This window comes from Prionailurus bengalensis, chromosome X (genome assembly GCF_016509475.1).
Source record: "Prionailurus bengalensis isolate Pbe53 chromosome X, Fcat_Pben_1.1_paternal_pri, whole genome shotgun sequence".
NCBI lineage: Eukaryota > Metazoa > Chordata > Mammalia > Carnivora > Felidae > Prionailurus > Prionailurus bengalensis.
Genome location: NC_057361.1, coordinates 113,597,033 through 113,612,596, shown reverse-complemented (window position 1 = coordinate 113,612,596; position 15,564 = coordinate 113,597,033). Strand labels below are relative to the sequence as shown.

The window sequence follows — 15,564 nt, the reverse complement described above, 5'->3', positions numbered from 1 at the left end:
CTTAAAATAATTTCTTCATATTCTATGACTCTTTCCCTTTGGGAAAAAAAAAAAAAAAAGAAGAGTTATAAAAACGAACTCACTCTAAAGCCTTTCCAGGAAATGTGGGAAATATATTTTACTGGAAAATCAATAGCCCAGGATAGAGGCATAAAAGGCCGCCACCTGTTTTTCTATGGCTTCTTACCATCTGTCTCGCTCTGAATTTAGTCAAAGGTTAATTGAGCAAAAGAATACTCCGTCGCCCTTGTGAAGACAGAGTCAGGGAGGCAAAGGCAATGTCTGGATGCAGTCTATTTTAGTAAGTTTGAATGGATTTCATCTCGATCAAACTGTGCTGCTGTTTGGCTTGCCAAACCCCTTGCTTTCTGACTCACCACTGAGGCCTTCTGTTTGGGAACACATAGCCTCCTCTGTCTGCTTCCCTTTTTATCCCTTTACAGTACATGCCCTGTGGCCTGAAAAATAAAGAACCAGTCTCAGAAGTTCATCAGTTGGTCTTTTGAGATTGAGGAAAGCAATAAAAGCTCAAATGAATTTGAGAAAGAATCCTAAGTGTCCACCCTGATGAGCATTTCGGCTCGTCAGACCGCAGCCAGGGCAGCGCTATTTAACATGTTACCGTTCAATTGGGTTTTTGTTGTTGTTGTTGTTGTTTTGCATTGGTAAGTGAAGGAATCGTGGATCATGTCTGTCAGTTTAGTTTTGTAAAGTCGGCATTCAGCCACCCTCAAAACTTTCAACAATAGGAGTTAAAATATGTTTTCTGTTTAGCTCTGAAGGAGGAAATGTTTAGCTATGAAATTTGTTTCAGTTTTGCTCACTGAAAGGCGGCGGGAGCTATCCGCCTGCTTCCCTCACCTTTGCCTTCTGCGTGTCCCAGGCTGGTGGGTCCAGCGAGAGTGGGACTTCTAGAACGTGCGCCGCCTCACCTGGCAAATAAAGCCACTGGAGCAGGACAGTTGGCACCTTTCGTGCAAAATCCTACTGATTTCTTGTGAAGGAGCCCCAGATGATAGCGTTTTGAAGGACATTGAAACAATAACGCTGTTTCAGTGGTGAGAGGGAGGTCGGATTCAAACAATGCTGTTCAATTGTGTCAAGAATCACATTTTATGGGGCGCCTGTGGAGCACCGTCAATTGAGCATCCGACTCTTGACTGGGGCTCAGGTCATGATCCCAGGGTCATGGGATTGAGCCCCGCATCGGGCTCCGCTCCGAGCGTAGAGCCTGCTTAAGATTCTCTCTCTCTCTCTCTCTCTCTCTCTCTCTCTCTCTCTCTCTTCCCGTCTCCCCCGGGCACATGAGTGCACGCTCTCTCTAAAATAAGATAAAAAAAGTAAAAAAGAAAATGAAAACCTCATTTTACGAGGTAAATAACGCCTGCAGTTTCTAATTTAAAAAGTTCCTTCGGGCAATGGGTGAGCGGATTCGGTTTGATTTTTTTTTTTTTCTTTTGTTTTTCTTATTTTCAACAGACGTGATGATTTGGGTAGTGTCACAGCTCTAGGCAACAGTGCTCGAAAGGAGGGTGAGGATGTGAGATGGCTCATATCCAGACCCGGTCTTTGTAGAAAAATGTGAACAAAAGGAGATGATTAGATGATTTCATCCCTTCCTGAACATTAGCAGGAAGGCACGCTACCAGCCTTTTCCCACCCTTGATACAAATGCTGTAGACAAATAAATCTTGTTAATGAAGCAGTCTGCGTATGTTTTCCCTCTTACTTACTAAAAGACGGTGCTGCTGAATTCTGGTGTAGTTCTCCCCATTTCTAAGAATACAAAATGAATATGAGTGCAGCGCATTTATGTAGGCGATTAGCTGAGGTACCACAGGCGACCCCAGCCCAGCTGGGCAGGCAGTTTCACTGATGGACAAACTAGAGTTTGGAAGGACCATCCTGGGTAAGGACGTGGGGTCAGGGAGAAAAAAACGTATAAAGAGTTTCCATTAACAGATGAGAAATATGTGCTTTGAGTCTTTAAAATCGCTTTTTTGGCCGTATAATTTCCATACCACAAGACTCACCGTTGTTTTTTTTTTTTTTTAAGTTTTATTTATTTTTGAGACAGAGAGAGACAGAGCATGAATGGGGGAGGGTCAGAGAGAGGGAGACACAGAATCTGAAACAGGCTCCAGGCTCTGAGCTCTCAGCACAGAGCCCGACGCGGGGCTCGAACTCACGGGCCGCGAGATCGTGACCTGAGCCGAAGTCGGCCGCTCAACCGACTGAGCCACCCAGGCGCCCCAAGACTCACCGTTTTAAACTTGCACGGGCGCGCCTGGGTGGCTCAGTGGGGGAAGCGTCCGACGCTTGATTTTGGCTCGGGTCGTGATCTCACGGTTTGTGAGTTCAAGTCCCGCACGGGCTCTGTGCTGACAACATTTGTTCCTTTGTGTCTGGCTTCTTTCACTTAGAATAATATTTTCATGGTTCATCCATGTTGTAGAATATATCAGTGCTTCTTTCCTTTTTGCGGCTAATATTCCATTGTATAGACACACGAGGTTTTGTGTAGACATTCCCCAGTTTATGGACCTTCGGATCATTGCCACTTTTTGGGTACTATTAATGACGCTCTGTGAAAATTCATGTGCAAATTTTTGTGTGGACATAGGTTTTCATTTCTCTAGTTATTGAACTGCTGGGTCATATGGTAACTCTAGGGCTATTCAAATCCTCAGCCAACTTTTTTTTTTTTAATGTTTGTTTATTTTTTTAAGAGATAGAGAGACTGAGTACAAGCGGGGGAAGGGCAGAGAGAGAGGGAGACACAGAATCTGAAGCAGGTTCCAGAATCTGAGCTGTCAGCACAGAGCCCAACGCAGGGCTCGAACTCACGGACCGTGAGATCATGACCCGAGTCGAAGTCGGAAGCTTAACCGACCGAGCCACCCAGGCGCCCCCTTAGCCAACTTTTAATTAATTATTTTTACTGTTGAGTTGTAAGAGTTCTTTATATATTCTGGATACTGGATCCTTATCAGATATACGACTTGTAAATATTTCTCCCATTCTGTGGGTTGTCTTCTCACGTCCTCGATAATGCCCTTTGACACACGTAAGTTTTTAATTTTTATGAATTCCAATTCATGTATTTTTTTTCTCTTGTTGCTTGTGCTTTTGGTGTCAGATCTGAAGTCTTGAAGATTTTCTCCTCTGTTTTCTTCTAAGAGTTTGGTAGTTTTAACTCTTGAGTCCATTTTGACTTAATTTTTGTATATGGTATAAAGTTGGAGTGCAGATTCTTTGGCATGTAGACACCCAGTGGTCCCAGCACCATTTGCTGAAAAGATTGTTCTTTCCCTATTGAAAGGTCTCGCACACTTGTCAAAAATCAGTTGACCAGGGGTTCATTTCTGGACTACTCCGTTGATTTATGTATCTATCCTATGCCAGTACTAAACTATCTTGTTACTGTAGTTTTGGAGTGTGTTTTGGAATTGGGAAATGTACCCTGTACTTTGTTCTTTTCTAAGATTATAAGAGTTTGTGAAGGGTTGATATGAATTCTTTCAACTTTTGGTAGAACCGACCAGTAAGGCCATCTCATCCTGGGCTTTAAATTATGGGAATTGTTTCGAATGCTTTATTCAATGGCTTTACTTGTTATAGATGTATTCAGATTTTCTATTTCTTTTTTTTTTTTCTTGAGGCGGGGGAGGGGCAGAGGAAGAAGGAGACAGAATCTTTAAAAAAATTTTTTTTTAATTTTTTATTTATTTATTTATTTTTAAATTTTTTTTTCAACATTTATTTATTTTTGGGACAGAGAGAGACAGAGCATGAACGGGGGAGGGGCAGAGAGAGAGGGAGACACAGAATCGGGAACAGGCTCCAGGCTCTGAGCCATCAGCCCAGAGCCTGACGCGGGGCTCGAACTCACGGACCGCGAGATCGTGACCTGGCTAAAGTCGGACACTTAACCGACTGCGCCACCCAGGCGTCCCCCCCAAAATTTTTTTTAACGTTTATTTATTTTTGAGACAGAGAGAGACAGAGCACGAACGGGGGAGGGGCAGGGAGAGAGGGAGGCACCGAATCAGAAGCAGGCTCCAGGCTCTGAGCCATCAGCCCAGAGCCCGACGCGGGGCTCGAACTCGCGGACCGCGAGATCGTGACCTGAGCTGAAGTCGGACGCTTAACCGACTGAGCCACCCAGGCGCCCCAGAAGGAGACAGAATCTTAAGCGTGCCTCATGCCTAGCACGGAGCTCCATGTGGGGCTTAATCTCATGACTGTGAGATCATGGCCTGAGCCTAAATCGAGAGTCGGGCGCTGAACCGACTGAGCCACCCAGGCGCTCCTGGATTTTCTATTTCTTTTGTGAGTCGGTTTTGGTAGTTTGTATCTTTGTAGATTTTTTTTTTTTTTTTTTACTTTTTTGGGTGGTCGACCTAGAGTTTGCAATATATATTTAGAAGGAATCCGGGTCCGTTGTCACAGAGCACTATACCGCTTCACAGGTAGCACAAGCACCTTATAATAACAGAGTATACCTAATTCTTCCTTCCCACCCCTGGCATCATTACTGTCATTCATTTCATTTATACATAAACATACATAGGCATCATATATATGCTTGTAGATAAGCATATATAATTGAATACATTGTTCCTGTTACTATTTTGAACAAACTGTTATCTGTTAGATCAATTAAGAATACAAAAAAAGTAGATGGGGCACCTGGGTGGCTCGGTCGGTTACGCGACCCACTCTTGCTTTCAGCTCAGGTCATGATCTCGTGGTTTGTGGGTTCGGGTCCCACGGAGGGCTGTGTGATGGCTGCACAGAGCCTGCTTGGGCTTCTCTCTCTCCCTCTCTCCCGTCCCCTCCTCCCCCTCAAAATAAATAAATAAACATTAAAAAAAAAAGAATACAAAAAATTCGAGTTTTTCTCTTATTTCATTTTTTTTTATTTGAGAGAGAGAGAGAGCGTGCAAGCGAGAGAGATGGGGAGAAGGGCAGAGGGAGAGAGAATCCCAGGCAAGTTCCACACTCAGCGCGTGACTGACGCGGGGCTTGATCCCATGACCCTGGGATCGTGACCTGAGCTGAAATAGTCAGATGCTTCACTTGCTACTTCTCCCGTACTTTCTTTCTTTATGTAGATCTGGGTCTCTGACCTATATAGCATTTTCCTTCTTCCTGAAGAACCTTTTGGGGAACATTTCTTGCAAGGCAGGTCTACCGGCAACAAATTCCCTCAATTTTTATATGCCTGAGTTCTGAAGGAAAATTTCACAAGGTACAGAATGCCAAGTTGGGGAGATTTTTGTTTTTCTCAACACTTTAAACATTGCTCTCCACTCCTCTCTTACTTGCATAGTTTTTGAGGATAAGTTGAATATAATTCTTATCTTAGCTCCTCTCTAGGTAAGCTGTTCCCAACCCTCCCCACCCTTCCCCCTGCCTTCTTTCAGGACTTTTTCTTTATCATTGTTTTTTCCTGCAGTTTAAATATGATCTGCCTGCTTGGTGTTTTCTGAGCTTCCTGGATCTCTTGTTTGGTGTTTGACATGAATGTGGAAAAATTCTCAGTCATTGTTGTTTCAGGTATTTCTTCCATCCCTTTCTCTTTGTCTTCTCCTGGTAGCCTCATTAAACATATGTCATCTTTGGTATCTTGTTCCATTTTCTCTAGTCTTTTTTTCTTTCCTGTTTGCTTTTCAGTTTTGAAATCTTGTATTGACATATCCACAAGTTCAGAGACTCTTCTTTTAATTAAAAAAAATTTTTTTTTTAATTTTTGAGAGACAGAGAGAGACAGACCATGAGCAGGGGGGAGCAGAGAGAGAGGGAGACACAGAATCGGAAGCAGGCTGCAGGCTCTGAGCTGTCAGCACAGTGCCCGACACGGGGCTTGAACCGTGAGATCATGACCTGAGCCTAAGTGAGACGCCTAGCCAACTGAGCCCCTCAGAGATTGTTTTTTTAGTGGGCCAGTGTACTAAGGAGCCCGCCAAAGGCATTCTTCATTTCTATTAGAGTGTTTTGGACCTCTGCCGTTTCATTTTTATTCTAAATATTTCTCTGATTCTGCTTACAGTTCCCGTCTGTTCTTGTATGTTGTCTACTTTCAGTAGAGCATGTTACATAGTTATATTAAAATCCTAGTCTCATTAATTCCAACATTCCTGCCATATCTGACCATGGTTCTAATGTTTTCTCTGTGTCTTCAAACTGCGTTTTTTGCCTTAGAGTACGCCTTGTTGCTTTTTGTTGAGAGCCAAACATGATGTACTAGTTGAAAGGAACTGCAGTAAATAGGTCTTTAGTAATATGGTGGCATGGCACGGGGGGCAGGGGCAGTGTTCTGGAGCCCGGTGATTAGGTCTCAGTCTTTTGGTGAGTTTATGTCTCTGGATTACGAGCTTCACCAGTGCTGCTCAGCAGCTTTCCTCCCTTAGGTGGGACAGGAAGGCTAGGGCGACTGGGATAGGGTATTTCCTTTCCCCTAGGTGGGTTAGGCTCTGACGAAAAACCCGATAGATCAAGCTCTGGTCAAATAGTTTCTCTCTTGAGGGCAGACCTTGTTAGGATGAACAGAATGCTGTGGCGTATTTCAAGATGGCTCCCCTTCCTTTCCTCCTACTTCACTGAGACAACCTGGTGGCTAGCGGAGGTAAAACAAAAGATGGGCGGGCTGTCCCGTGACTGGGCCCCCTGGGGTTTTCAACTCTCAGACTGGGCCACGCTGAGCCCCCCAGCAATTCGGTCACAGTTCGGATTCTCCTGCCCTGCTGCTGAGTTCCGCAGAGGCCTCTGCTCATGGGTTTCTGCTCCAGCAAGTTTGATTTTCAGTGTCCGCTTGTCTGTCTCTCCAGTTCTGGGGGTAGCATTGTCCCCTGTGACCTCAATTCCCTGAGAAGAAGAGTTAGTTGGTTTTTTTTTTTTTTTTCCCCCAGTTAGTTCAGCTAGTCTGCTGATTGTTAGGCTGGAGTAATGACTTCCAAGCTCCTTAAATGCTGGCCCAGAAACCAGAAGTCCTGTTGCTTATTTTTCGATAGAGACATTTATAGCTACATATCGTCTGCCTTAAGGGCATCCCGTGAGTGTTTTTACGTTGTGTTTTCTCTTTTTGTTCATCTCAGGGTAGTTGCTGACTTCCTTTGGGGTGCCTAAACTTTCTATGGGGGGGAGGAAAGCATCGCCAGCCCGTCACTGGATTAATTTCAGGGAGCAGTGGAACCTCCAGGCCCCGGGATTTGTTTCCACTAACACCTTTCGACAGTGGTTTCTGAGGAAGACAGGAACTGAAAGGAGACAGAAGTGGCTGAGGAGAAGGCCGTGTGACCTCAGTCGTCGCTTCAGAAGCCACCCTGTGGGCGGCTTCCCTCTAAAGCAGGGATTCTGACCTAGGGCCAGTATTGTCCCTCGGTGACACTGAACAATGCCGGGACACGTGTGTCATCGCCAGGCTGGAGCAGGGGTTGGCTAGTGGCGTCTAGCATCTCTCGGGTAGAGGCCAGGGATGCTGCTAGGCTGCTGTAATGCACAGGGCGCCCCCTCACAGCGGACAGTTATCTGGTCTGAAATGTCAACAGCGCTGCCGTGGAGAAACCTTTTCTTGCCCCCTTACGTTGGCGGGACTGTCTCCTGCTCACTTAGCACCTACCTGTCCAGTGTCTCAGTGCCTCTTCACAATGGTCCCTGAGGTAGGTGAAACGTCACAATCTGAGGTGAGGCGGGTGAAGCCTTAAAACTGTAGCCAGGCTGTCAGTCGGGAGCAGAGCCTGGACGACCACCCTCCAGTCCGGTTGTGTCCCCCCCAAACGCCCACAGTCGCCCAGGCCTCTGCTCGCCTTGCTCACTCCACCTTTCGAAGGCAGATCGTCATGGACTGCCCTGTGAGTACACGTCCCAGCTAAGAACGCCTCACGCTGTCTGGCCCTGCGAACGGAGTGGAAGCTCCCGGCAGGCCGCGCGGCATTCGGCCCAGAGTAGGCGTTCGGTACATGTTTGTTGAATGAATTAGGAGGTAGGAGAGGAAAGGTATGAAAATGTTGGCTTGTGTGTCTCGAGGAGCTTGAAGGGAAGGTTGGAGCTGCCCCCGGAAGAGGCTGGGGGATGGTGGGGCCTAGCACTGGTGGGGCAAGAGAGACTGTGGACCGTACGTGGGTTGTTTTGAAAGACTAGGTTTAACTCTACTTAAAAATTCACCGTGGCCTCAGATTTTTGTCCCCTAAAGGTCTTACCAAACACGTAAAGCCATTTGACGGCATTTGACGTCCATTTTCATTAAATTATCCTGACATTGAATCTGCGCGTTCTAAGGTGGCTGGTCTCCACGTTCTCCTCCATAAAATGGGAATAACGATCCTTTGTTAGCTAACTGAGCCCTTTCCCGAGGATCAATGATTTAAGCACACAAAAGCATTCTCTCTCTCTCTCTCTCTCTTTTTTTATTAAATATATTTTACTGTCAAATTGGTACCCAAACAAAAGCATTCTCAACAGTACTGTGTAAATGGCCAGGCCCCTCCGGTTATGGGTGACTTTGAAAAATTGTATTCATATGACTTATGCAATATAACCATAATCATTAAAGTAGTTTGCTAGAATGAAACAAAGGGCATTCAGATTTTGTGCTTCTCACTTACAGTGCTAGCCTCATAATTTGGTTAAAAGCTCTTTCTTACCTGGGACTGTCCTGACAAATACAAGACCCTGACCTTTGTTTCTCCATAGGTGTTACAGAACATTTTGGACACGGAAAAGGATTATGCTAAAGAACTTCAGTCTCTGCTTGTCACTTACTTAAGACCCCTGCAGGCCAATAACAAGTAAGATTTACGTTTTAAACCCGTTGCTAAATAAAGCAAGATAATGTCAGCATCGAGTCATTACTCTTATGTCACTGAATAATTGATTTTGCCCTTTAGAAGAATTTCCACAGATCACAGGTTGCCAAGAAACACGGTCAAGGCAACGGAAATTATGCAAGACGTTGCTGCTGGAGAGCTTGGCTTTCTGTCTCTTTGGGCTGTGGAAGGATTTTATCTTGTACATCCTAAAAGCGACACATGCGGTTTTACCTCGCCCCAAGAGGGCCTGCTGGTGTTTCTATGCAGCAAACATGTAAACTGGAAAGTTTCGTGCTCCCCGTGACCTTTTCTTGCCAGGGCAGAAACTCTTTCCCGCAGTCTGAGCGCGGAAAGAGTGTGGCATTTTGTGAATGTTCATAAGGGCACTTCAAGCCTGTATTTCAGCCAGGCAAAAAGAGAATGATAGAGATGTTAAAATGTTTTCTTTTCTTTCTTTTTTTTTTTTTTTTAAACAAAACATTCAAACCTTATTCTGGTCTTCGAAGTGACTGTCTGAGGCTGGAATTGAAAACTTAGTCTTCGTGAAAGAAAAACATCGACCACTCATTTTGGGTGTCTGTGTGTGTGTGTGTGTGTGTGCGCGCTTCTAGAAAAGCATATTAAACAGTGGCTAACTGCATTTGTTTGTGTTTATATCTTACTTGATTACCCTTTACTGGGGATTACGATGTATAAGTCAAATAGAAAATGTAGCAGTTGGCCCATGTAATGGGGGACAAAAGCCTCCTCTTTTTCCTCGGGAAGAGTTTCCTTTTGCTGGACAGCTGCCTAAAGTATTGGGCTTCAGTCAGGGAAATATGTTTCATATATTTCACGATTTTTCTCCCTTTTTTCCACATCATGTTTGCTAAGGCGTAAAGCCTGGCTGAATTTCCCAATTGGGAATTTTCCACGGCACTATGGGAATATTACTCCAGCGTGAAAGGATTTTATAGTCCTATGTTTTGTAAGAGCTTAAACGCGATCAACAACAAAGTGTCCTTTGTTATTATTATGTAAAGCACGAAGTGAATTCTGTGAATCATGCTTCTTTGAGCTGAATGGAAGGAACCCCAGTGAATCACTGGGTCCAGCGCCCGGGAAGAAATCACCATCCCCACTGAACACATAAGAAAACTCAAGTCCAGAAGGGCTTACTGCCGTACCCATCACACAGCCAGGAAGTGGCCACGCTCGACCCACTGTGCCTCCTGCCACCGGTGACATGTGCCTTCCGTTTCGCGGAGGTGACAGGCAGAGGCAGGACACGGAGGCGGTGACCCTGGGAGGGGAGATGGTGAGATTTCAAATGAAGGAGTGACTGATTAGCAAGCTGGAAACAGTAAGAGGAAAGGGAAGCTGGCTGGCTGAAGGTTTTGCTTTTGACTCCCCATCATAGGGGTTTTCCAGCGTGTGGTTCAGGAGGGCGATGGGGGCAGAGAAGCTGGCAGCTTTTTATGCCCGAGGGGTTTCGGGTAACGTTTGTTTGGGTGTTCCTTTTCTTTGTCAGCAAAAATGACTCTCTGGGAAACACGCCCCTGGTATTAATACATGAAGAAGAAAGGCCTTTTAAGTCTTCAGAAAAGCCTCCTCCCCGAAACGGTCTAAGAGCATAGACTCGGGAGCTAGAACGTTTTGATTGGCATCCTGGCTTCACCCTTCACTGGCTTTGTGACTCCGGGCGATTTGCTGGACCTCTCTGTGCCTGGGTTTCCTGACCTGTAAAACGGAAGCCACAGGGGCCCCTGGGCGGCTCAGTCCGTGAAGCGTCCGGCTTCGGCTCAGGTCACGATCTCACAGTCCGTGAGTCCGAGCCCCACCTCGGGCTCTGGGCTGACAGCTCGGAGCCTGGAGCCTGCTTCCGATTCTGGGTCTCCCTCTCTCTCTGCCCCTCCCCTGCTCATGCTCTGTCTCTCTCTGTCTCAGAAATAAATTTAAAAAAACACTTAAAAAATTAATTAAAAACGGAGGCAACGGTCCCTACCTCATAAAGTTGTGGGCAGGTTACGATGCGTTATGTGTGAAACGCCCGCCTCCGTGTTAAGTGCCGGGTGAGTGTGGTTGGCGCTTCTGTTATCATGTACTGTCTGGTAGGGGAGGAGTGGACAGAAGTCACAGCGCGGAAGCTCTGGATAAAACTGTTCTGTTTGCCTTTATCTGCTCCGTTCCGCCCCGCAGACAAATCAGTACTAGTTTCTTCTCCTGGACCTCCTCTCCTAAACATTTCCTTTCGTTGATCTATGAGCATTGCAGATTGGGAGAAACTGGGTTTTGTGATTTTTCCCCTGTGCATTCTGCGAGCATATATACTGTCCTTCGATTGCTCTCCCAGCGGCTCTAGAAGACTCAAAATGCTTTACGTTTATCCCCCGTTATGATGCATTTTGCCTATTAAGATATTTAGATAGTATGCAGTTGTAATTCGTTCACTCGTTGCACTGTAAAATGCCTAAATGGCTTTTATAAACCTTCGTTTGCTTGACGATCATTATTCTTACTGCAGGAAAAGAAAATCAAGGAAAGACGCTTTCACTTTTATTTTTTTTTAAGTTTATTTACTTATTTTGAGAGAGACAGAGACAGCGTTGGGGGGCAGGGCACAGAAAGAGAGGGAGAGAGAGAATCCCAAGCAGGCTCCATGCTGCCAGTGCAGAGCCCGACGCTGGGCTTGAACTCACGAAACCGCGGGATCACGACCTGGGCCGAAACCAAGAGTCGAACGCTTAACCAACTGAGCCACCCAGGCACCCCAACTAAAGATGCTTTTACAAATTGTTTAAGAACACGGACTTGGTGTAAATTAAAAAGCGAAAGTTAAAATCTAGAGGTTGCTTCCCTTGTCCCCTTTGCCAGTTATTAGCAAATCATCGGCTCGCTAGACCAGAGATAGATGACTAGAATCATCCTTAAATTCTAGCCACTGAAACTATGTATGTTTTTTTTTTTTTTTCCAGTCTGAGTACTGTGGAGTTTACATCTTTATTGGGGAACTTTGAAGAAGTATGCTCATTTCAACAGACGCTCTGCCAAGCCTTGGAAGAATGTTCAAAGTAAGTGTCACATATTGCCATCAAGATAGCCAGCAACATCGCTTCCTTGGCGTGTTTTGTTTTCCTTTTAACTGTTGTCTTAGATTAAGGGCATTTTATGTTCACTCATTTGTTACAACTCTGATAAACAGTCCCGGTACAGAGAAAATACGCTAGGTGGTGGCATTCACAGGGCCAAACCATTAGTTGTATATATCAGGGCTCTACGTGCAGTAAATTGTTCCTGACTTTACTGAAAAATTGTATTGCTTTTACTGCTCCTGGGCAGTGTAAGAGCCAAGTAAGGTCTCGATCGACCGCGGATGATGCCTTTGACATTGATTAGGTATTTTCTTTTGTACATTGCAAATGGAAAATTAGATGACTCATTTGGTTGCACAAGCTGCTGCTTCTCTTTAAATCACACCCAGGATCTTATCTGTTATATTAACAGTTGAAACTTGAAGAAGTGGGGAAAGGAAAGTATATCTTTGTGTGAACCACAATACATATTTGATGGCTAGCTCGATAGTTGAAGTGTTCAACTATGAAATGGGCTGTAATGATCATCAGGCAGTATATTTCGGTAGCAAGATTCATTTTCCAAGCAGTGTATCTTGGAGAAGTTGGCAACTTTCATCGTCTATAGCGAAACTGGAGGGATTGCCTGTTTCTTGAGCTTTCTGGGACACGGGTGGTCATCCAGGAAGGAAGATGGTAAGAGCCCACACCAAAGAGACCTGTGGAGCCATCCTCAATGTGCATAGGGATCCAGCTTGTTGATGAGGGAAGAGAAGTCACCAGGTGAGAAGAGCAGATCACAAACTAGATTTGTAATCTTCGTTTTCCATCTTATAGAGAAAGAGGTAGGAGGAAGTCCAAGGAAAATGCCAAAATTATTATAATAGCTATCCCCGAATGGTGGGGTTCTGGGTAATATTTTTTCTTTCTTGCACTTTACTGATTTTTTCTGCAAATAAAAACAGGTGGCTTGTAACTTAAAAAAAATTAATTAAAAAGATCTTGAGGCCATCCTGCCTAGGGACCACCAGGCCACTAAGACTACATAATACTCTTTTGTGATATGTCATTTTTGGAGTTGATTCGTTGTGTCTGTACTTGAACTTCATATACATTAGCCGACAGTATTTTTGTGTGTGCCTGGCCAAAAACTTGAATATTATAATTTGAATAAATACCTTTTTTGAGAAAGAGAGAGAGGCCCAAGTGAGGGAGACGCAGAGGAGAGAATCCCAGGAGAGTCAGAGATAGAGAGGCAGGCTCACCCGAAGCAGAGCTCGAGCTCACCCGATGTGGTCCTCGAACTCACGAACCATGAGATCACGACCTGAGCCAAGTCAGATGCTTAACGACTGAGCCAGCCAGGCGCCCTTGAATAAATATCTTAAAAAAAAAAAAAACCCAAAACACCCTACTTCGTAATTCCAGGTAAGTACCTGACCTTATGTATCGGTGCTGTGTTTGGTGGTCGAGAACTTCCATTTCATGGAGGAAGTGATTATAATAGAGTTTCTCTTAATTTTAGCAAAAGAATTCCAAAGGTTTGCACGTTGCCAGGTTTGATTGGAGCCATCTTCCTTTATTGCATTTATTATTTTACATCCTGTGTTTCATCTGTTTTTACTTACAGGTTTCCAGAAAACCAACACAAAGTAGGAGGCTGTCTACTGAACCTCATGCCTCATTTTAAATCTATGTATCTGGCTTACTGCGCAAACCACCCTTCAGCTGTCAATGTACTCACACAGCACAGGTAAGTTGTCACCATTTCCCCAACTAGGCTGCTTGACAGCGGGATCCTTTCCTAGGACTGCTTCGTTTGGACGTCCAAGGTCGCCAGCTGAACTTGTGATGACTGAGCAGCTGCTATGTGCAAGGTCCTGTACTGGCTGGTGGGGATACAGCAGTAAGCAAGGAAGAGGAAGTCCCTCCCCTCAGAGCATAGACTCTTGAGAGCAATGCAGACGTGAAATCAAACACCATAAACATGTTGGACAAAAGGGTAACGAAAAGGATGGGGTGAGACTGTGCAACGTGGTTTCAGCTTAGTGTGGGGGCAGGGGAGGCTCAGGGAAGGCCTTCCTGAAGCGAAACTCTATTTGGATCCTTTGGTGTAGTCTTCCGGTGCCCCCGTGAATGGTTTTTCTGAGTTGCTGACAAATAGCTCAAGGGCCAGGGGTCATCTCGGTTTCACTTTCCCTTTGTCTGGTGGGGGACGTCTCAAGCAGTGCTGTGACTGGAAGGCAGATATTTACTAACATGGAGGGCGGAAGGACACGAGCGGTGTGAACTACCTGGCAGGTACTTTATGCAGTGGGCTGTGATAACAATTGTACAGGATTAGAAATTGTTTCAGATTCGTGGGGCATAACAGAATAGTGTCTCCTTTCAGAGTCCTCGCAAGGGACCTTGATAAATGCTTCTCTCTCTCCTGCCCCTCCTGACCCTCGGGCTCCCTGTCCCTGACACATTTACTGATGCATTCATCTGGGCCAGCACGCTGCATGGTGGGTTTCTTTTTGTAAGTTTATTTATTTATTTTGGGAGAGAGAGAGAGGGAGAGCGCGCACGAGCGAGGAGGGGAGGGGCAGAAAGAGAGGGAGAGGAAGAATCCCAAGCAGGCTCCGCGCTGTCAGCACAGAACCCAGCATGGGGCTCGATCCCATGAACCATGAGATCATGACCTGAGCCAAGATCGAGAGTCAGGTGCTTGACCAAGTGAGCCCCTCAGGTGCCCCTGTACGGTAGGTTTAAAGATGCCGTTCGAACTTTGAAATCATGTGCTAGAAATCTGACGTGGTGGGGACAGTAGCAAGTACAACACACAGGGTCTCTCAGGACTTAACCTGGAGACTAGATTCTGAATGGATAGGAGTTGTAGAGACTGCTCATGGCCAAGAGGAATATTCTTCTCTCAATCTGGCTCAGACTTGAACTCCCAGAGCCGGACTGGAACACTAGTCAACACCAACCCTCGGAGGTGGCGGAATTTGGGGCTTTGTCCTGCTCTGTTAGGAGCGTTATTGACTTCATAGAGCCGTTAAGTAACGACATTTTTAAGGTAGAATTCAGTGGGTCCTACTCGAAGGTCAGTTTTTATTTCCCTGACCAACGTCGTGAATTCTTGTAGAATAGCAAACCCGGAAGTTGGAGTTTAAAGAAAGCGGAGCCGTGAATCTGAGTTATTTAGGCAAGTGGCTCAACTCCTTAGAGCTAATATTAGCTAATAATAGCACTGATAGTGTGCCAGGCACATGATGTAAGAGCCTATGAGGGAATTACTATTATTACCGTCTCTGCTTTACAGATAAGACGTTGGAAGGTCAAGGAATCTGCCCGAGAACCCATAGCCGTTAAGCGGTTGAGCCAGAATTAGAACCCAGGTCTGCCAGACTTCTAAACAGATATGTTTGTTAAGATATATATTTTACCTACAAAGAATAACTTAAATGCAAATTTAAGGAATTGCAATAAAGTGAACACCCATAATACACACCACCCAGCTTAAGGCTTACTGGGTTCGAATTCACATACAGTTAAATTATTCTTAGCATATTCACAGTTGTGCAACCATCCCCACAATCGATTGGAGACCATTTTTATCACTCCCGAAACAAACCCATCCTAATTGCCAGGCACTCGCTGGCACTCTGGACATTTCATTTAAGTGGAATCACATAGCACAGGGCCGTTTGGGTCTG

The 15,564-nt window shown here is 45.3% G+C and overlaps 1 protein-coding gene across 7 annotated transcripts in view; it reads left to right on the top strand.

Annotated features, from left to right (window-relative positions):
- The window catches only part of ARHGEF6 (Rac/Cdc42 guanine nucleotide exchange factor 6), a 102,421-nt gene that overhangs the window by 51,159 nt on the left and 35,698 nt on the right, over positions 1-15,564 (top strand). For 6 of the 7 annotated variants that reach the window (XM_043570706.1, XM_043570708.1, XM_043570707.1 and 3 more), the window contains 3 exons: positions 8,698-8,792; positions 11,768-11,863; positions 13,494-13,616. In XM_043570706.1, coding sequence (XP_043426641.1) covers positions 8,698-8,792; positions 11,768-11,863; positions 13,494-13,616 — 314 coding nt within the window. The remainder of the gene's footprint in view (positions 1-8,697; positions 8,793-11,767; positions 11,864-13,493; positions 13,617-15,564) is intronic. The other variant, XM_043570709.1, reaches the window with a different exon arrangement.